General features: G+C 39.6%; 1 protein-coding gene across 1 annotated transcript in view; it reads left to right on the forward strand.

The window, feature by feature from the left end:
- COL4A4 (collagen type IV alpha 4 chain) overlaps positions 1-20,963 on the forward strand; it is a 60,509-nt gene that overhangs the window by 31,111 nt on the left and 8,435 nt on the right. Inside the window, exons 20-40 of the mRNA XM_030954343.1 lie at positions 63-155; positions 496-659; positions 2,815-2,887; positions 4,195-4,301; positions 4,656-4,839; positions 5,433-5,501; positions 6,538-6,642; positions 7,044-7,262; positions 7,848-8,009; positions 8,655-8,825; positions 9,987-10,130; positions 10,517-10,624; positions 10,878-11,056; positions 12,127-12,190; positions 12,696-12,770; positions 12,902-13,009; positions 13,308-13,415; positions 17,288-17,359; positions 18,143-18,271; positions 20,071-20,178; positions 20,699-20,854. Coding sequence (XP_030810203.1) covers positions 63-155; positions 496-659; positions 2,815-2,887; positions 4,195-4,301; positions 4,656-4,839; positions 5,433-5,501; positions 6,538-6,642; positions 7,044-7,262; positions 7,848-8,009; positions 8,655-8,825; positions 9,987-10,130; positions 10,517-10,624; positions 10,878-11,056; positions 12,127-12,190; positions 12,696-12,770; positions 12,902-13,009; positions 13,308-13,415; positions 17,288-17,359; positions 18,143-18,271; positions 20,071-20,178; positions 20,699-20,854 — 2,598 coding nt within the window. The remainder of the gene's footprint in view (positions 1-62; positions 156-495; positions 660-2,814; positions 2,888-4,194; positions 4,302-4,655; positions 4,840-5,432; positions 5,502-6,537; positions 6,643-7,043; positions 7,263-7,847; positions 8,010-8,654; positions 8,826-9,986; positions 10,131-10,516; positions 10,625-10,877; positions 11,057-12,126; positions 12,191-12,695; positions 12,771-12,901; positions 13,010-13,307; positions 13,416-17,287; positions 17,360-18,142; positions 18,272-20,070; positions 20,179-20,698; positions 20,855-20,963) is intronic.

The raw sequence follows: 20,963 nt of genomic DNA on the forward strand, positions 1-20,963 counted from the left end.
GACCTAAGCTGGGGAAACAGTAAACCTGACTTATACTGGCTGGAAATTTTGTTTTTTCAAAGGTGTAATCTGTACAGACAGAGGGATCCCTGGAGAACCTGGACCAAAAGGTCAGATTGGCCTTCCAGGAAGAAAAGGGGCAAAAGGAGAGAAGGGTAAGTTGGCCTGGATAACAATTTGAGTATGAAACGTTTTCCAGGAGTATCAAATCGAAATGTGCAGGAAGTTCATGGTAACTTGGAGGTTGAGGCCCATCAAAGGACAGAGTTACTGTTGGCACTGGGGCTTCTGAGTCAGCAGAGTCCTGTTAGCGCAGAGTTACTCAGCACTGTAAAGGGAGACTGATAATCCTCGCCAGGTGACATAACATGAGATAAAATGGTCTTAATGTGTGCACTACTCACCACATTTTCTTTAGAAAAGAAAAAGGACAGTATTATTTTTTGTGTAATAATTTTTCAGCTGTTTCAATGTAATTTTGACTCTTTCATGTAGGAAGTCAAGGCCTCTGCTCATGTGATGCTGGTCCTCCTGGTGCCCGTGGTGTGCAAGGACCTCCAGGTACTCCAGGAAGGAAAGGACAAATGGGATCCCCTGGAAGACACGGAGAAAAGGGTGACCCAGGCTTATCTGGTGCAGTGGGATCACCAGGGCTCCCTGTGAGTGCTTCTCATGAGCTTCAGTAAACAATATCAAACTACCCCTCAACTCAGCAGACATTTAAGCAGAATGGTGGAGAAAGTGCCCTGAAAAGTTATTTGGAACTTTTATCTACTTTAGCTTAATACAGTCTAGTGAAACAAGCTTTTACTTTTGGAGTAGACTTACTTTCTTTAATGTGCTTCATATAGTTTATCTTAGTCTGCAGAGTGAGCAGTAATTCAAAATACCACTTAATCTAACAGCTTTAGGAATACAGTATAGGATAATTTATTGGTCTTGCTGTGATTTTGATCTACTTCTTCCGGTCTGACATATGGAATGTACATCCAGGATGCTGCATGCCAAAATAATGTCAAATAGAAGGTTCTTTTAATACACTTTCTTGTGTGTGAGAGGTTTTCTTTGAAAATATAGGTGGATATGCCCTGCTTTATAACCATTCCGTTATGGTTAGGTTTTTGGGCTGTTTTGAGGGGCATGTTTAGAGGGGGTTTTGTGCCTTTTTTTTTTTGTTGTTGTTCTTGGTTAGGTTTTGTTTTATTTTTTTGAGATATGGATTTGTTTTAATAGCAGAAGTGTTTGCTCACATAAGGAATTGCTTAAAAGTTTCCAGAACATGTTCTTTCAAAAGAAAAAAAAGCAAACAAATCCATTGTGAGTCTGAGAGAAGGAGGTGGAAGGGCTCTCATTCAAGTTCCAATTGTTTCATTAGAAGATTTACATTTGCTCTCTCTTTTTTTTTTCTATATATAACCTGAGTGGTGTATGTGAGATTCTGATGTTTCTGCTACTTTTGAGAGTATGTTTTAGCCCTTGTGGCTCTGAAGTAAGGCTTGAAGCCTTGTCCTGAATTTTGCTCTTCTTAGGTTACTTAATTGAGAAACAAGGACAAAGTAATCCCTTTGGAAGGAAATAATTCACTTCAGTACAGAAGTGCTTTGGTCTAATGGACCATTTTTGTCCATTTTTCTGCTCTCTTTTCTTCCCAAATATTTAATTTTCTCTTCAGACACTAACAGCTCAATACTGCCTACTTGAAGATCTAGACATTGTAACAAATAGTCACTTCTAGTTTCAGATATGCATTTTTCAGAAGTCTGCTGCCTGATTTAAAATTGTCAATCACATTATAAACTGGTTTTGCTCCACCTATTTTAAGGGAAAGATTTTGAGTATTAGAGGAAGCTGCCTAAATAATACCCCAGTTTTTGTACCTTAGTGGCCTTTTACTTCTGTGTAAATTTCATAAGGTTGTCTTTATCCACATATACTGTTGCAAGATCAAACCTTGACAAAAGATTATATGAATAGACAAAAGATTATATGAATAGACCCTGCTTGGACAGCTGAAAACAAAAATCAGCATAAAAATATAGAAAAGTATTTATTTTGCCCTCTAAACCTCTCAAGCCATATATTCATGTAAGAATATAGTGTATCTAACTAGATGAAATTTTTTATTGTTGGCTTTGTGTGTTTTCATTCAAAAAAAGAACATCATTTACTTCCTGCTGTGTTCACTTCTGGGAGGACAGCCTCATCCAGCAGTCACCACCCTCCAGAGATTCCCTTCCTCAGTGGGTTGTGGGTTGAAGTCTGCAGTGGAAAGAGATAATGAATCATTTGATATTACATTTGTAGTCCCACATCTGTGCAGCTGTGGGCCCAGTGCTCTGGCATTACAATTTCTTTCAGTTGTAGTTGTTTTGATTTGCCAATTTGAGATTTCCCAGGGTTTGTTCATTTTTAACATGTGTGTTCACAGAGGCATGTTCAACTTTCTAGTGGTTTAGCAAAGTGTCAATATTCAAAATGAGTCACTGATTGGTGTTACTAATCACAAGGAAGCTCTCAGCAGCTCCTCTAAGAAAATAATTTTTGTTGGTGGCTTCTTCCTTCCTCACCAAACATCAATTAATGCAAAACCAGCACAGTTGTGCATTTGTGCACGTGGCAGAGTCAGCCTGGAAAGACCACGTGCCATTCACACTCCTCTTTTTGACCATCAAAAGAGACCAGTGCATCCTTTTGGTTACTTTAATTGGTCATTGTTGGGGAAACCATGCAAGAGATAGATATCTAATTTTCCCTTCAATTCCCACTTTGATTCCTTGCTGGAGATAACTGACAACCCTTTTCTTTGTCAATAAGGGGACTCCTGGTTCTGCTGGACAGCATGGAGAAAAAGGAGAGAAGGGTGATCCAGGAAGAGTTAGAATAAAAGGTAAACACACGTTTTACTGTTAACCTTTTTGTTTTCCTATACAATGTCTAGGCAATAGTGTAAGCAAAACATTAATTTACTCTTTACTAAATCCATTAGCTCAATAAGTTACTGAAACCTAGAGGGCATATATATCCAAACTGCTCTCTTAGTACCATCTCTTCTTGCTAAACACAAGATCACCACAGTGTTTTATGGCTTTTTTCTCTATAGTTGAGCCATAAAACAGTTTAAACATCATGTTATCAATGTAAACAAATGACTTTTTGTGTCATGCTTTTGATAATTGGGGTCTTCCACAGGTCTGTACCGCAGACAGACTAAGACTAAGCAGAATACAAAGACTAAGCAGAATTCAAATACTGTGAAATAATGAAGAAGTATTATTGAACAGAAGCCACCTCCTGAACTGTCATATACCAATATCATAGCTGTTATCTCATATTAGGCCACCAACATCCTTCTTGGGAAAACTTCAGTCTCAATGACTATTCAGATTCCTCTCCTATTGCTAAAAATTATTCTTGACCAGGCATTGAAGAGAAACAATAGGCCACCAGTTGCACAACTGGAATTCTTGTAATGAAATAGATCAAAACCTCTCCACAGTTATGGTTATGATTTGCAAAAGCAAAAGAAAAAGAACAATAAACTACAGCAATCTAATGGCAAAGCCTAGTTAGAAAGGCTAAAATAGTTATTCACAGAAGATTGTCCTTTTTATTGTTTATAAAAAGTTAGCTTAGCTTTGGATGCCTGTGGGGTTTTTTTCAGATGTTGGAACAGGGGAAAACATTTGCTTTTATTTGCAAAGGATTTCTTGACACAGCAGAATGAATCTTTTTGTTAGAGTAGTTTTACTGTCCTTGATGCAAAAGTTACTTTCTCATAAATAGTGGTGCAAGAAAATCCATAGGGAGAAAAAACCAAAAACCTTTGGGGAGTATTAATGCAAATATTCTGTATCATATGGCACTGCTATATCCTGACTTCACTGAAATTAAGAATAAATCTGTGACGTGTTTCAATAGTGAAATATTTTAACTCTATGTATAGCACAGACAAAAGCCACATTCCTGTGGTGCCTGTGAACATCTCTTTTACAGAGAGACCAAGTTGTTTAATCAGGCATCCAACTACAAACTGCCATCTTGAGCCTAAAATACCTCATTAAGGAATGTGAATTCAAGGACTGGGAATTATCATGGAGATAGGATCAACGGTTACCCAGAATTTCTTTATGCAGAAATACCTCCTCCCCCTATAATTACTGCAAATATTTTTTTTTCCCAAAAAAATATTTTAAGGATTAAAAGGTGAAAGAGGACCTACTGGGCTTCCAGGATTTCCAGGCCAAAGAGGTCTTGATGGCAGAGATGGGGAACTAGGATTGCCAGGGGAAAAAGGAGCTGAGGTATGTTTGACTTCCCCAGACTTTTTCCATTTCAATTAACATATTATCTTATGAAAGGTTATGAAAGTTTTTATGCATTAAAAAAATTAGTTTCTTGTTAGTATTACTGTTTAGTTTGGTACTCCTGATGATAATCTCTGCATATACTGTGTGCCAATATTACAGGGTCGGGAAACACAAAATACACAAACCCCTTTGTTCCTATTACCTTTGAATATTTAAAAATACTAATGTCATCCATGTAGTCTTTCCATTGTGAAAGTGTTTCTCCAGATAATTCTCTAACCAGCTTTTTCATAATCAAAGAAAGGAGAGAAATTAGCTCTTGTTACTTACTGAGAATTCTTATTTCAGGGCGACTCTGGAGTAGCAATTCCGGGTGATAAAGGATTCCCTGGGCTCCCGGGACCTCCTGGGGTAAAAGGCCAGATGGGATTGCCTGGTTTGGGGCTTCCTGGGTCTCCAGGAGCCAGAGGTAGCCCTGGAGACTCTGGTGACATGGGTAATGTTGGGCCACCTGGTCCAAAAGGCCAGAAAGGTAATTTTGAATGTTTATGTTAAGAATGAAATAGCAAAATACACGTTTGGGTGTTTATTGTCATCCATTATGGTTTAATATGTATTATATTCTATAGTAATGTATTATTCTATACGTATATCTATATGTATACATATAGTACAATTCATTTAGAGTGACAATAATATTAATTTATAAGAAAACACAATTTATACTTAAATCTTGGCCTGATTTTTGGTTATAAAAAATGCTTAGCAAAATAAGTCCACAGTAATAGCTGTAGATAGAATTGAAATGAAAATATTTTTTTTTTTGTAATAGAGAGTATTGTAAAACAAATTGCCATGGCAATTAAAAAAAACCTTTGTATTTAAAAAATAAAAGTGTATTACAACAATTTGAAATATTACCAATGTTCCATAGAAAGTATAAAGAGAAATACATTTTAAGATTCCCCATCAAGACTTCAGTAATATGGAAATAACAATGTGCAGAAACAGTCACTGCACGTTTGCACATGTGGTTGGGTAGTTCCCCAGAAATATTACAGTAAGTGCTCAGACTCCAGTTAATCTAAAATCAAATAGGCCAGTTTCTTCTCCCTCTTGCTTCAGGTGAAACTGTCTGCATTACATCACCATATCCTGGAAATCCAGGTCCCCCGGGTTTTAAAGGTGTTCAAGGTATGTTTATGCATAGAAGAATTTTTGATTTATACTGAAATGGAGTTTTAAGTTGCTAATTCAAGAAAAGAGGCTAGCCTAAAAAGCTACAGTATTCTAGTTTTTCAACAAAATACATGTTTCAAAATGTAAAACTGCAAATACACAGGAATGTAGTCTCTAATAGAATCAAGGGCCAGACAGCTGCCATTTGCACCATCAGAAGTTGTGCAGGCAGCCTCCACGGAAATAATTAAATCAAGGCAGCTTCAAACTCTGTCCTGCCTCAATGAAAATGTATGAGAGAGTCTGTAAAATGCGGCTGGAGTTGGGTAAGGCCTAGAGTATGTACATCTCCATACTAGGAGAAAGAGATGTGCAAGGCAAAGATATGCTGCAAGTCTGTAGTTTCTAAAACTGTATTGCTCATGGCAACTTGCAATTGAGCCCTAAGATCTCAATACTTATCAATATTACTTTAACTTATTCAATTTCGATTCAAAGAACTCACCCAGGGACTGGCAAAGTGTTGCTTGTGATCGCCTCTGAGATATTTGAAATATCCAAGCAAATTAGAAGAAATTGAGAGAGTGGATTTTGAAGCTGTGTAATATGGTGTCACACAGCTCCCTGACATCAGCGTTGTGGGTGGGAACAAAATTTCTACAGACATGAGTGTAGTGAGCTCATCTGCACCATTCCAGAAGCAGGACATAGCACAGAAGAGTATAAGAACTTGAGCTGACATCTGTCATTCACTAGGTTAATACTGTTCATGGCCTGGGACATTAAAATGTTGTAGGAAATAACTTTTTTCCTAATTGACACTGGTGATTTGCAGTCTGCTGTTAATGGAATAGGGAACATGTTCATTTAGAAAAACAGCAACCATGCATTTGTTTATGACTTAGGCAATGGCTCTTCCTTAAGTGTTAGAAGCAGATGAAATCAGCTTGTTTTCAAGGTATATGAATTTGCATGGAATAAAGATAAAATCCTTAGATCACACATTTTAGTGCTCTGACAGCCTTATTATGTATTTCATTTTGGTTTTCAGGACAAAAAGGTTTAAAAGGACTCCCTGGGCATCCTGGACCAAATGGCTTTGATGGGCAAAAAGGCCATCGAGGAAGGCCAGGAGCAGGAATCCCTGGGCCAGAAGGTGAATTGTACTTTCCCTAATTTGGGAAAGCTGCTGGGCAAGTTGTAATGCAGGGAAAGGTAGGGTAGGGTAAAGCAGAATTGAATTGAAATGAATAGTTCAGTGTCCAGAGAGCACTGAACCAGACAAGAGTGACAGTACTCAAGACAGATGCTGCCTCAAAGAAAACCCCTGTCACTTCCCACGGGAATTACCTCCTTCAATCCTCATGTATCATTAGCTATAAATAAAAAACATGAAATTTAATTTATGATGTTATTTTTCTTTGCAAGGTGACAATTTAAATCTGGCCAAATTTGGACTACAATATTCCACATTTGGGAGGGGTGGGGAAACAAAACAAAAAACCCTGAAAAACTCTTGAATTAAGCTCTATTTGAATTTTAAAATCTTATCAACAGGCTTTCGAGGCACGGCTGGTGATCCTGGTGATGAAGGTGAAAGAGGATCTACAATTGATGGCAAAAATGGCCTTCCAGGTCCCCCTGGCAAAGATGGTCAGAAAGGTCTTCCAGGTGACACCACATATGGCCCTCCAGGAATCCCAGGCACCAGGGGACTGCCAGGACCCCCTGGTGCACAGGGAGCAAGGGGTAATCCGGGCATTCCTGGACTTCAAGGTATGAGCCAGCTTCTGTGAAACACTTCTACATGTTCAAAGGACAAAATCTGAGCAAAGGTGCTCCTGGTTCAGAGAAAATTTCCTCTCACTCAGATCCATAATGATGACTGTTAACATTACTCCCTGGTTTTACATTCACATTTTGCTGTTTGCTGCAGTGATGTCTCCACAGCACCATGTCCTTCCCACCCCATAGAGGATATTGCTGTTTCCTTTTACAGGTGTTCCTTTTGCTTGTCCCTAAGCAGATACACCCATCCTTCAGTGCAGGGAACACCTACAGAACTGAGTCAGTGCTGTGAACCTGGTGCAGGCCAGTGAGCTACTTCCATTCTGCTCCTGCACATCAGAAACTCTCTTCTGTATCTATAGATGAGGGTTGAATTTGTATTTGTTCCTTAAAGAAAAAAATTCTCCACAACAGCAAATTTCTCTAAATTACAGAAGAGCATCACTTTTCGCAAACTATGCAAAAACTAGAGGATAAATAAGATACTATAGTAACCTAACATGTACATTTCAAAATTAAAACTAGGAATTTTGAGGGACAGTGAGTAATGGAACTAACATTTTTTTTTTCCAGGACAACCTGGTACCCCAGGATTTCCAGGTGCCAAAGGTTTTAGAGGCCCAGAAGGTGATGTAGGAGCACCAGGCTGCCCAGGCTTCCCTGGCTCACCATGTGTCCCAGGCTTACCAGGACCACCTGGACTCAGAGGTGTCATGGGCCTGCCAGGACCTCAAGGTACACAACAGCCAGCAGGCTGCCTCACAGCTCTAAGCTTTGCACATATTTTCTGCCAGGTTTCATCACATGATTTTTGTGGCTGGCATGACAAATATTGCCATGGGGGCTGCTCATTACTGGGGGTATACATTAGGTTTTGCAAAGCTCTTTAAACTCAGGGAATGTAGACTGTGCATCTCAGGTGTATCCCAACTTCCCTTCCCATGCTGTTCCTTAACTGGCCAAATCACAGTGAGTTCACTATTAGTAATAAACGAAGAGTTGTCTCGTATCTACTGTCCTGAGTAACTTAACTGAGCTCCTGTCACTGCTGTGATGCTTTTATCTTCCTAGTTCTTCAATAGAAATGTTATTTAGGAAGAGCTAGGAGAGACATTTATCAAAAGTATTTACAAATCAGTAGGGATTTTTCACAGTGCTCTTCTATTGTCTGTCACTAAAGAAATACAAGAAAACAAACATTCCAATTGAAAAATCTAGGCAGGGCAAGAGCCCCAACATAGTAAAAAAAAGGTTTCAATTTATTTTGCCATGTTTGATGATTTTCAAATTTATACCAAATCTATCACTTTCTACTTTTTATATGCAATTGTGTGACTTTTGCCTGCCTTTACATACATAGATTAAAGTTCTCTTTCTCAGGCTTACCAGGTTTTAAAGGTCAGAGGGGAGACAGGGGCCTGGCTGGGCCCCCTGGAATCAAAGGTCTCAAAGGCTCTCTGGGCTCACGAGGTCTCCCAGGTCCTCCAGGCTCACGAGGTCCCCCAGGACTTCCAGGAAATAGAGGACCTGTTGGCTTCCCAGGAGAAACAGGTGTGTTAAATATCCTGCAGACCACCTCTCCTATAAGTTCTCTTGCAGAGGGAGCCCTTTTTACTGATGTTAAGGTTAGCAAGTACTTTGCACCCACCTCCCTTTCCAACTTCAAGGATAAGACTGCAGCAGAATAGAGTCAATAACCATAGAAGCATCCCTTGTTCTTTCTCATATGATAAAAACAAAGAGATGAATATAGTTTGATGCATCTTGGTGCATCCTGGTGCTTCAGTTGTTTTACAACACGGACATATTTCTATATATTATTTCTTGACTATTTGTAATAGGTTGTAATATGCTATAAGAGGAATACGTTTAGGGTTAACAAAATCCCTTGGGTGGCAGTCCTGAGGGACAAATGAGTCCAGGAAGGTTGAACATTCTTCAAGAAGGAAAATTTTAAGGCATGGGAAAAGGCCATCCCATGCACCAAAAGATGAGCCAGTGAGGAAGATGAGCAGCTGGGCTGAACAGAGCTTTAGCTGAACTCAGGAAAAAAAGTAGAGTGTTTGAAGTTTGGAAGAAGGGACAGGCAACTCAGGAGGATAAGGGTGTATCAGGGTTATGGGGGGAGAAAATCAAGAGGCCCAAAGCGCAAGCTAGAACTCAATCTGGCTACTGCTGTAAAAGACAATAAAAATGTTTCTATAAATACATTAGCAGCAAAAGGAGGAGTCAGGAGAATCCCCATCCTTTATTGGATGGGAGGGGCAAAACAGTGACAAAGGATGAGGAGAAGCCTGAGGTACTTAATGCCTTCTTTGCCTCGGTCTTTAATGGCAAGCCCAACTGTTCTCTGGGTACCAGCCTCCGGAGCTGGAGGGCAGGCACAGGGAGCAGAACAAAGCCCCCATAATCCAGTAGCCACATGCAAGATCTGGTGGTGTGTTGGGGATAGCTGCTTTAGGAGTAAGGTCGGCCTAAATCTTCAGGGGCTGACTGCAGGTAGGAGGGGGCAATTTGCCTCAGTAGAATCAGGGTTTCAAGAGAAGTCTGACCTTGGCAAGAAGCCCTGCTCCAACTAATGGTTCTCTAGTTCTGCTGATTTCCTAAGAAGTCCTTCTAAACATCCTGGTTTTGCTTTATATTATTCCTTAGAATATGACAGCAGCAGCATAAGCAGACTTAACATGTAAATAAAGCATTTCATATTACCAGGAAGCAAAGGCATTCAAGGACCCCAGGGATTCCCAGGACTCCCAGGAATACAAGGCCCAATGGGAATCCTTGGTGTAAAAGGTGAAGAAGGAAAAATGGGTCTACCTGGGCCTAGTGGAGAATGTGGAGATATGGGAATAAAAGGTTTGTAAAAATCCACTTCACTCCATAGTTATATTGCTGCTATGTTTAGTTTTGTTACTACTGTGTTAAAAATCTGTTTAATTTTTTATAGGAAAGAGAGTAATCATCTGCAAGATGCAATCACAGGCAGCTCAAAATTGCTGATTTTCATAATTTCAAAATCTTTCCTAATTCTTCTGATTTAATATCACCTGGGTTATGACTGAATAAACAAAAAATCAAGGGAAGGATTGCAAATTCTGTCAGCAGTGAGCCTGCTGAGAAAGCTGAGAACCACATTAGTATTTGAAAGCTTTCTCTATTAGGAAAGCCATCACTCAGTGGTGGTGATTTTCAGGACATGTCACTTGTGGGGATGTATTTACATTGCATATGTTACTTCCAAGGTGAGAGGGGGCCTCCAGGAGACAGCGGCTGCGTTAACCTCCGTCTGGAGAAGGGCCAAAGGGGGGACCCAGGGTTTCCTGGGGAGCATGGACTGAGAGGTGACAGAGGTAAGTTCATGAAAGCCCTGCATGTGTGTGCATACACACACATTCCTCTGACATAAATCACTGGTGCTTTTCACATTGTGGGCTCAGGGCTGCAGTAACATCCAGCCATGTTTACAGGTTCCTAAACTGGCTGTATAGTTTCTTTGGGTTATCACTAAGGCAATACACCAAGAGTGAAAGCATTGCCATACTGAAAATCAGTGTCAAACACTGGCTTGTATTGGTCATTATCTTGTTCTGCAATCACCTTCAGGTGAAAAAGGCAATACTGGTTTGAGAGGCACACGAGGATTTCCAGGAAAGAATGGTGTTCCAGGACTACCAGGTGATCAAGGTGACACTGGAGTGATGGGGTTTCCAGGATCACGGGGTTTGCCTGGACCAAAGGGCCTTCAAGGAATGACAGGTTTTCAAGGAGAACCGGGTGACCAGGTAAACAGAGTGGTAGTGAAGTGTCCGGGACTTTGCAGTTATCTCCTGCATCTAAGAAATATGATGAAGGGTGCTTGTACTGTACTCACCCATTAGATGCTCCCTCTGAGAAGAGACAGCCAGAGTAGTAGGAGCTGTAAATTCCATAATGAAACACCTCTGTGCTTTGGTTACATTTTAGCAGGAACTGTGGTGGGAGTTAGGAAAGGACCTCTCCTGGCTGCCTGTTCTGATGTGCTTTGCTACATGGTTGAAGTCCAGGCTCTACTACACTAAACAGGAGGACAAAAAACAGATGCACAATCAAGTTTTTAACATTATTCTTAAGAACACATTGACAAACCACTTACCACAGAGATCATAACATAGCAGCAGCACAATTATGCAGTTAATATCTAGCTGCTTCTTCATATCCTGCTGTGTGAAGTGACCAAGGCAACAGACAAGACAAAGCAAGTCATCTTTGCCCCAGGCAGAACCCAGGCAAGCAGTGTTGCTCAAGAACAAACACACAAAACCACACAAACATTTCATGCAAGGTACAATTCTTCACTTCTTGTATGCTGGGTAGGTAGACAGTGAGATTACATAAAGGAAAAGGCAGAGTTATTTTCTTGGTAAAGGAATATACTTTGGCTTAACTTGTTTAATTAAATTTCTTTGCTGATTAAAGTTCATTATTAAAAAAAAATAGGGAAATCTACATTTTTATTGTGACATCACAATATTTCTGGTTAATGTTTATAGTAAATGTTGGGTAACATACAACAATATTGGATATATATTTTATGGTACCTTTTAAATCAAATTATTCAAGCCATCTGTGGAGAAATTCAGCTGTTTGAGCCAAGAATGAGAATAAGCTATAAAAGCATAAATTCAAAAGTATTAGCAAGTCCAACCTACAGTTTCTTGTTGTTGGCCAATATTAGACAAGTAACAAAGACAAGATTTTTTTTCTTGAGCTTAAGATATAGTTTTGCTAAGAGAACCAAATGCTCCTGCAGATTATTCCTGCTACACATATCCTATGTCAAACATTTTTATTTTGTATTTTTTTTAAAAATTAGGGTGATGTTGGCTTACCAGGAAACCCTGGATATCCAGGACTGACTGGCTCCAAAGGATGTAAAGGTAATGAGTTTATATAGACATGCTGTGAATAGAACAATATTGTTAGGATATATGTGGAATAGATGGTGAAGATCCACTAGAAAATTATTTTCACTTCTGTCCTGTTTTCCCATAAAACATGGATGTAATTAAAAACAAGTCTTACATGAAGGCAAAAGTTGATTTCAGTATATTCTTTAACAGCTTGTTCCTTTAAAATAGGTATTGCTAATTTAGAAGATAAATTCCTATCAAATTTCATAGAATTTAAAATTCCATCAAAACCATGTATAAATCCATTCTTATGGATATGGAAAATCTGTCAAATCAAATAAGAGAAAATGCAAACAAAGTGAACTGTCATAATTTGCATGTGCCAAAGCAATTCTCATTTTGTGGTCTCTTAGCCCCTTCTGTAACTGTTTATATCTATTAATGACTTTCCTGATCTTACAAAAGTGTCCAGCTTTGGTTTTGTGGATGGAAAGGATGCTTGTATAAAATGGAATTCATTGTACCTCAACAGGCAAGAGAGGTGACCCAACTCCTCTGCTTGGTACACACGGTCAGAAAGGGCCTCTGGGAGATCCAGGATTGCCAGGTACTTCTGTTTGATCGAAGACAAAAATTGGACTTAAAAATTAATTTTCTCTAAGTTTTGTTAGAGGGAGCTCTGATCCCTGTGCATTTTGAGCCATTCTGCAGCAATTGCTTTTTTCTTTTTCCTTTAAGGACTTCGTGGATTTCCAGGGGAGAAGGGTTTACCAGGTATCCAAGGACAGCCTGGAAGACCAGGCTCCAAGGGTGACCCTGGATATCCAGGGCCACCTGGATTACCAGGTAATGCCAAAGTTTAAAAAATAGTGCCAGGGAATAGCTCAAAGATATATGGAAAAGGAGAAGGCATTGAGGCATCTCTGTGAGGTGGCTGGAGAAATCAGAGACCATACAAAAGGGGGCACTGAAAATTATTTCTGTACCTATAGCAGCAATTGTCTGCTCAGTCTCAGAGATCAATTCCCTTCAATTCTTCCTGCATCCCAAACACATGCAGGTACTGCTGTTAACACAGCTGTGTGCTGCATAGCATAGGGGAAAAATAAAATTACATATTTACAGGGGTTTCTTTCACTCTCAGGAGCGAGAGGTCCTCAAGGATTGCCAGGAGAACCTGGAGAAAAAGGGAAACCTGGAATTTTGGGACCTCCAGGATTGCAAGGGTTACCTGGATCCCAAGGCAGAAAAGGTAAGAATAAAAGAATAAAAGAAAAGTAAACAGAATATACAGTGCCATTCTAATGGTAATGTGACAGTACCAGACATAAATACTCTTTCAGTAGCAAAAATGGAAAAGGCCTAACTGTGACTGTGTTTTGGACTCTGTGGTCTCTTAAACTGCTTAGACTTAGGCCAGTTCCCATTACCTTTGATAAGTAACAGAAATGCTACTTTGGAAAATTGGGCTACAATCTAAAATGAGGAGGAAGGTAGAAACAGAGTCTGGCTTAGCTGATGTAACCAAGAGCAGAACTTTAGGAAAGAAAAAGGAGTTTGCAGTAATTCAGTTGTTTCACTTTCACTTCAGTTATACTGTGTTCTACATTTTCACCATGGAGTGCCACTGTTACTCTGTATACCCAGCAGGCTGCTATGACAGCGTTGTTTTTCAAATTTGTTTTAACAAATTGTGATAACTTCAGTTGCATTTTATTGTTGGTTTTCTTATTCCTTGTCTGATTTTGGAATATTCAGCATAGAAGCGTTTCCTCCAAATCCTAATTTACACTTCTTGCAATGATTGTTGTGTTTAGATTGAATGTCAGTTCATCTATACAACTCTTTTTGTTATTCACTTTTACTATGCTTAGAATTAAAATTTTAAGTTTATTAATACTCCCTAAAGAAAGTTATCAGCTCTGTATCCTGTGTCTGTTATAGTGTGCCTCATAACCAGTTCCCAAACAGGAAGATTAGTGATCCATATACAAAAACCACAGTAAAGTAACACTTGGGGCTATAGAAAATGGTTAGAGAGGACAATAGATCCACTTTTTCAAATCCAGCTTTAGGACAAATTGAGAAGGTCTTACAAATTACTGAAAATTCAAATGAAAAATGGAAACAATTTATGATTGCTTGCAGTAAATAAGCAGTGCTGATTTAAACTGTCATGACAGATTCCCTGCTGGTACATAATGTGCAAGAGAACACTTCAGTGTCGCAAGCAATATTTGCTGTAACAAAGGCAGAGATCTGCAGTGGCAGGGATGTCTGAAAGGGGTCAAAAAGGAAAAAAAAAGCATTCTTCTGCTGCAAACTTCTTCATAATTGATGGGTTCTTTCCTTCTTGCCATAAGACACTTTTTACTATATTGTGCAGAAGTTATCCCAAGTCCTGCACAGGAACATGACATTAACACACGTCCTGCAGAGGGAAAAGTTCAGTCCTAAGTGACAATTCATTAGAGAGCAAGTTGCCTGCTAAGCTGAGGATTCTATGTATTGCCAGCACAGCTGAAAAGAAGGTTAATACCTTTGAAACTACACCCAGTAATGAAAACTGACTGGTATTTGTATTCCAGTTCAACTGGATGTATAGATCTTGGTGCTGTTTTCAACAAGTGCTGGTGCAAGCCTTAGAAATGAAATGGATAATTCATAGCTAAGTACATGGCCTTCTAAGTCCCATTGGTTCTCAGTTACATTAAAGGTCTTTGCCTGAACTTTTAGATTTTTAAGAACTTCTAGATTTAAAAAAAAAAAAGTTAAACAATCTATTAAAGCAAAACCCCATTTTCTTTATTACAGTTGTTTTACTAGTTAAGGGCTTAGCCTGGCAAGCCTTACTTGTGTGAGTAATCCTTGATGGAGCAAGTAATACTCAGACCATCACCAGGAGGACTTGTGTGAGTAGGAGCTGAATTAGGCTGTACAACACAGAAACAGTGGTTCATGCTTGGGTCAGCCAATTCAGCTGTACCTAGAAATATGGGACCATAGCAATCCAAAAATCTAGAAGTACAAGTGCTGATATTATAATGGATTGTTGGCAAATGTGTCAGAAATTCCCTGGAAAGCAAGTAAAACCAAGCCATCAATCTTGCCAGAATGAGCCAAAGATCAAAAAAAGTTTTAAATGGTGACCTGGGGGCCAAAATTAGTTAGGACCTCTTAATAATTTTAAAATACCACTGTTAAATTCCCCAAAAGCAACTCTTACATAAATTTTAAAATGGGAACATGTCCAAAGCACAGGAAGGCTACAGAAAGCAGGAATGAAAGTTAGAATGTCAAGAAAAGTTAAAGAACAGTTAATGAAGGTCATAGAAGATATTACAGGTCAGATTACTAGTATCCCATGTTATAACGTGGATTCCACAGAGAGTATATTATCAGTGTTTTGCCGGTTTTCAAAAAATTTGTGGGATTTAAAATTTTTCCAGACTGGTGTTTGCTACGCACTGGATTTATTTTTTGCAATTCATCCTTTGTTAAATTTTAACTAAAATAATTCTACAGTTTCTGAGAACAAAGCTATATTATTATAATTTCTGGTGTGCCTATTAGAGAACTCTAGGGCTTTTTTATTTTTCATTCCTCGGTGGCCCATCTTTGAACTAGGGACACTTAAATTTGGCAGGTGAAGCAGTTGATGAAGGGTATTTGTGTTGCTGTTCCTACAGCAATTTGTCCTTGCCAAATTTGACCAGTTTATAAAGTTTAAAAAATATATCCATTCTCATGTGCTTAAGCAGAGCAATAAATTGTCCCAAGATGTCTGCTCTGGATACATGGCAGACTGGTGAGCTGCAGGACATGCTGGGATGAGCACAGGCATCCAACAGAGAACCTACATCTTCTGTGCCAGGAAGGAGCCAGAGGAAAGGCGACACATACACAGATAATTCAGACTTGTGGGAAAAACCCACTGCAAGTGGACTGGGAATCCTGCAGGGCAGGGAGAGGAATTGATGGGGAAGGAAAGGAGGCAGAGATGAACAGCAGAAGTGGAACAGGGACAGGCACTGACAGTATCATTCAGCTCCTTGATGATCAGTGTCCCTCTCTGGAGCAAGAGGCATCCTAATTCTGTTTCAGGGTCTGAAACCTCTTTGAAACTTGTCACAAATGACCCATCAGTTTTGCCAGACCTGTTACTATCACCAGGAGACAGACTGCTGTCTGCACTGAGGAAATGTTTGTTCTCACATTTGGTAGTTTATCTATACAACCAAGGAACTAAAAACCACTGATGGCATGGAGATATTTTTGACCCTCAACTGCAAACAACAAACACAAACTTAGATTAGTTCAACTTTCTTAAAAATTGATTAAAATGTGCCATCTATTGTTTTATTTATTGTGTTTTAGCAATTTTCAAAGAAGCACAAGTTATAAAGCAAAAGTTATGTCTGACTACCACAAATACTCAGCCAGTGCTAGTAGTGAACATCACTAGTGGCACAGCTGCTCTATATACTACCATATGTCACCAGAGGTTTCAGTTACAGATTTGCTGTCTTCAAAGATTTTGTGCTGTTCAGTTCAAAGAGCTTTTCTAATAGAGTGATGCAAAAAAGCATAGTTTTCTGTGTGAAATCTGCAGGACCAGAGAAAAGAAGCCAGGTGGAAATTTAGCCTCTTTTTGCTGCTAGGTAAATTGCACTTCTATTATGAACAGAAGCTGTAAAGAAGCTCCAACTTTACAGGTATCTTAAGTAGTGTCTGCATCCCCATCAGAGGCCATGAAGTGGTAGCACAGTGAACTTTGGAGTAGCAACCACATGTAGCAGTGGCAGTCCAGCCATAGACAGAAGGTTCTCTATAGATTAGCCCATAAGCTGCTAGGTGCAGGATGGAAGTACCTAAAGGATTAAAAGCTGTTTTCTGATTGCTTTGATGTGAAACTGTATTATGACTACAATTTTTAAACTTTTCACATTTGCCTTTCCAAAAAGCCTGCACTGCAATGTGATCTCATCTGCAGTTGCCAGCAATCGAATTCAGCAAATACCCCATCTTGATCCAGAATGTGTTGTCAGATCGAAAAAAGGCTTGATTTTTAATTGTGACTGTAAAGGACTGTTGGTCAGTCATACCCTGTGTAACATCTCTCAGGTCTTCCTGGACTGCCTGGACTGCCTGGACTGGATGGACTAAAAGGTCAAAAGGGTTCTGCAGGAGCTCCAGGTAAAGATGAGAAATAACTTGAACAGAAAATCTTCTACATGACTGAATGTGCAAGGAAAAGTGCATATTATTCTGATGTTTGCCTTGCCCAGAAGATATCATTAAGGCTCAGACCAAATTTTCAAACAGAATCTAAAGTATGCTTAATGGCACACCTGCAGTTATTTGTGGGGAAAACTTTCAAACTTCCATTACTCACATAGTTTTGTTGGAATGCTTCAAGGCTGTTTATAAAATTAAAAAGTTCAGCGCAGACGATTCAAAGGAGAGCCAAGTCTCTTTTTTTTAAATATGAAAAAGATAAAACTAACAAATTAAAAGGAGACTTGTGAAATCCCAGCTCCATTTAAAGTCCATGGGAGTTGTGCCTCAAACTCAAGAGGAATGTGGATTTCACTCATGCTGATGTATTCACAACTTTCAAAAGGTGCTTTTGAAGCACTGTTAAAAAACAATGCTTATAATCTATCTAAAGATTGCACATATATGCTGATAGAAAATTAAATTTTGAACCATGCAATCAATTTACATTTCAAGTTACAATAATGACACCATACAAAATAACCCCTGAAGAAGAGCATTCAAGCAAAAAGATTACTTTCTTTGAAAGTGATGAATTAGGGCCAGATTCAACAAAACTCTATCCAGCTTCCAAGAGAGAACCAGAAAAACAGCACTAGGCAACCCTTGCAAGGAGGAACATCTGCAACTGGTATTTCTGTTCTGCACATCTGTATTTGTACTCGCTGTAAGCTTTATGTACATAATTGTTTTCTTACAAAGGTCAGAGTGAGACAGGGCCCCCAGGATACTCAGGAGAAATTGGACCAAAAGGAGACAGAGGTGAACCTGGATGGCCTGGTATTTCTATTCCAGGGCCCCCTGGAGAAAGGGGATTCCCAGGATTTCCAGGTAAGTAAAGGTTTTCTCCAAAGTGCTGCTCTGCAGTGTAGAAATTAAGTTCATAGTTAATTTCTTTTTCGAAAGGCACTTACTGTGATTAATATGGACATTACTCAGAAGATTCTTCCTCTAAAACCACTTCTGTTGTAACACGCTGATGTTTCAGGTAGAGATACAGAGACTGCAGAATTTCTGGTTTATGTTACAGGAAAGAATGAAAATAGAAAATTATGGACATCAATTATGGACTTGAATATACTCAGAGAACTGCTAGGTAGGGTTGCCACTTGGGAAGAAATTCCTGAAGAAAAAGAGTGCAGAAGATCTGGCAGTCCCAGAACTATAGTGAATCTAACAACTGTTCTGATGTAATTGCAAGATAGAACTGCTTCACAAGATTGCAGTGGTTATTTTAGAGCTTGGTGATATGGGAACTGCACAGAAATGGGAAAAAGCAAGTGTTTAAGGAAGGGCCACTGAGAAAGTGAAGAAACTGGAGAGAGAGGGGGAATTGCTTTAGCTCCAGGACAGAAGGCCCAGGAGGACTTTATTAATGTTTGTAAATACTGATGGGATGGACCTGGAGGCAGTTCCTTCACAGTGATATCCAGTGAGAGGACAAGAGGGAATGGGCACAAATTAACATACAGAACATTCTACTTAACTATAAGGAAAAGTTTTCTTTTCCCTGTGAAGGGAATTGAATATGGGAACAAGTTGCCTGGAGAAGTTATGAAGTGTCTGTCACTGGAAATACTCAAACGCCAGCTGGACAGAGCCTGAGGCAACCTGCTCTAGCTGATCCTGCTTTGAGGGCAGGGCTGGTCTAGGAAGTCTCCAGAGACCCACTCAAGCCTCAGCAACTCTGTGATTAGAAGTGACATCAGCTTTACGCTGCCAGACCTTGCCACAGTCACATAACACATGGAAGAAAAATAGCAGGAGATGAAATCTGGTGAGGTGAATTATTCTAAGATGAAGACACAATCATTTTTCTTAGTTTGGTTACTAGTTTGTGAACTAGGGGAGTCAACAGAATAGTGCTTTGAGGAAAAAAGAGCAGGTTTAAGTCGGAGATGTATTAACACTGTCTGACAAAGGATAGGCAAAGTCTTTGATAGCTGTGATCAGCTTTGACAAGTAAGAGAAAACTCACCAGAAAGTAAATGGAAGGATGGGGTCAAAAGCAAGACTGAAGAAACTAGATTTGTTTTTTTGTAGAAAAGAGAAGGCAACAGAATGCAACTCACATGTTAACAAGCTGCAACTGTTCAAAAGTGTTGTGCAGAGAACTCTGCCTGTCACAAGTACGGGCATAAATGTTTTAGTGTGGAAAAACTCAGATTAAAGACTGGGGGGAAAAATGCATTTAAGGGTAGTAAATTCATCTTGTTCACTGAGGTTTTTAGCAATCAGTGTAACTCCCTTTTGCTAGGAACAATCTGTGAATACTTATCCTGCCCCAAGCAAAATCATTTCATAGTCCCCACTTACCTAAATTGCTACTATTTCTCCCATTGCTGGAGTTCAGGAAAACGTGGCTCTCTGTGGCAATGTGCCAACATGGGATGATGTATTCTTCAGGCTACACAGATTTTATGGGAAGAACTAAAAATTTAAAAAGATAATTAATATTTTCACTTTGACAAGATGGCCTCATTAGCCTGGGGACTGGTATGTTTGGTATACAAGTGTGACCATACATTACCTCCATGACTTCTCATGTCAGCATTCTTTTACTTACTAACTTCTGCCTGTAATCTAAAAAGAAAAACCTCCGAATTATTTTTTTTAATGTGATCCCTTAGGTAGAAGAGGACCTGTTGGACCCACTGGACCTATGGGAAGATCTCCTGATAGTGCCTCCCCTGGTCCTCCAGGCGATCAAGGATTACCTGGTTTAGACGGCATCAGAGGTATTAAAACTAAAAATACCAACTTTTACCATGTAAAAAACCCCTGTGACTACTAAGAATAACAGGGTTACCGTCTGTGAAACAACGTATAGAAGTGCATAGGGAATAAAGAAACCCATCACTACCTCAGGGAACACACAGAGAAGTGAACACTAGGTGGATAACCAACCAAGGACAAAATGCAGATCTCCACATTAAGCAACACAGTAATAAAGCTATAAGATATAAATGTAGAGAAACAGTATTTCAATGAATGTACCAGTAACTTGCTGCCTCTTGTGCTTGCACAAAAGTTATTTAACTTTGGGAACTATTCCTGTCATTGTCTTCCTTGGACAAAGGCTAACACTAGTAGTTCCAGAAATATGCAAGGGCTGTCCTACATCCTAGACAAAATCCCTCCAAAAAAACCAAACAAAACACTCTAGAGTAAAATAAAAAAAAAAAAAAAAACCACCAGCAGAACTTGGCTATTTTTAGATGTTTGTGCATACATTAAGAATAAAGTCCTTTTCCATAGGTGATCCTGGGAATCCTGGTCCTCCTGGAGAGACGATCTTTCTGCGAGGAGATCCAGGTGATAGTGGTGTTCAAGGGGCACCAGGTAATCCTGGGCCACGAGGACAGCAGGGAGCCAGAGGCCCTCCAGGGAGCCAAGGAAGAGAAGGCCCAAAGGGTATGGTCAGAGATGTTTTTAAGTTCTGTGTGCATTTATTCCCAGCCCCTGTGACTGAGCCTTGTGCCCACGGGTGGCCATTGGAGATGGAGCTGGGCAGAAGGGGTGG

This window comes from Camarhynchus parvulus, chromosome 9 (assembly GCF_901933205.1).
Source record: "Camarhynchus parvulus chromosome 9, STF_HiC, whole genome shotgun sequence".
Lineage (NCBI taxonomy): Eukaryota > Metazoa > Chordata > Aves > Passeriformes > Thraupidae > Camarhynchus > Camarhynchus parvulus.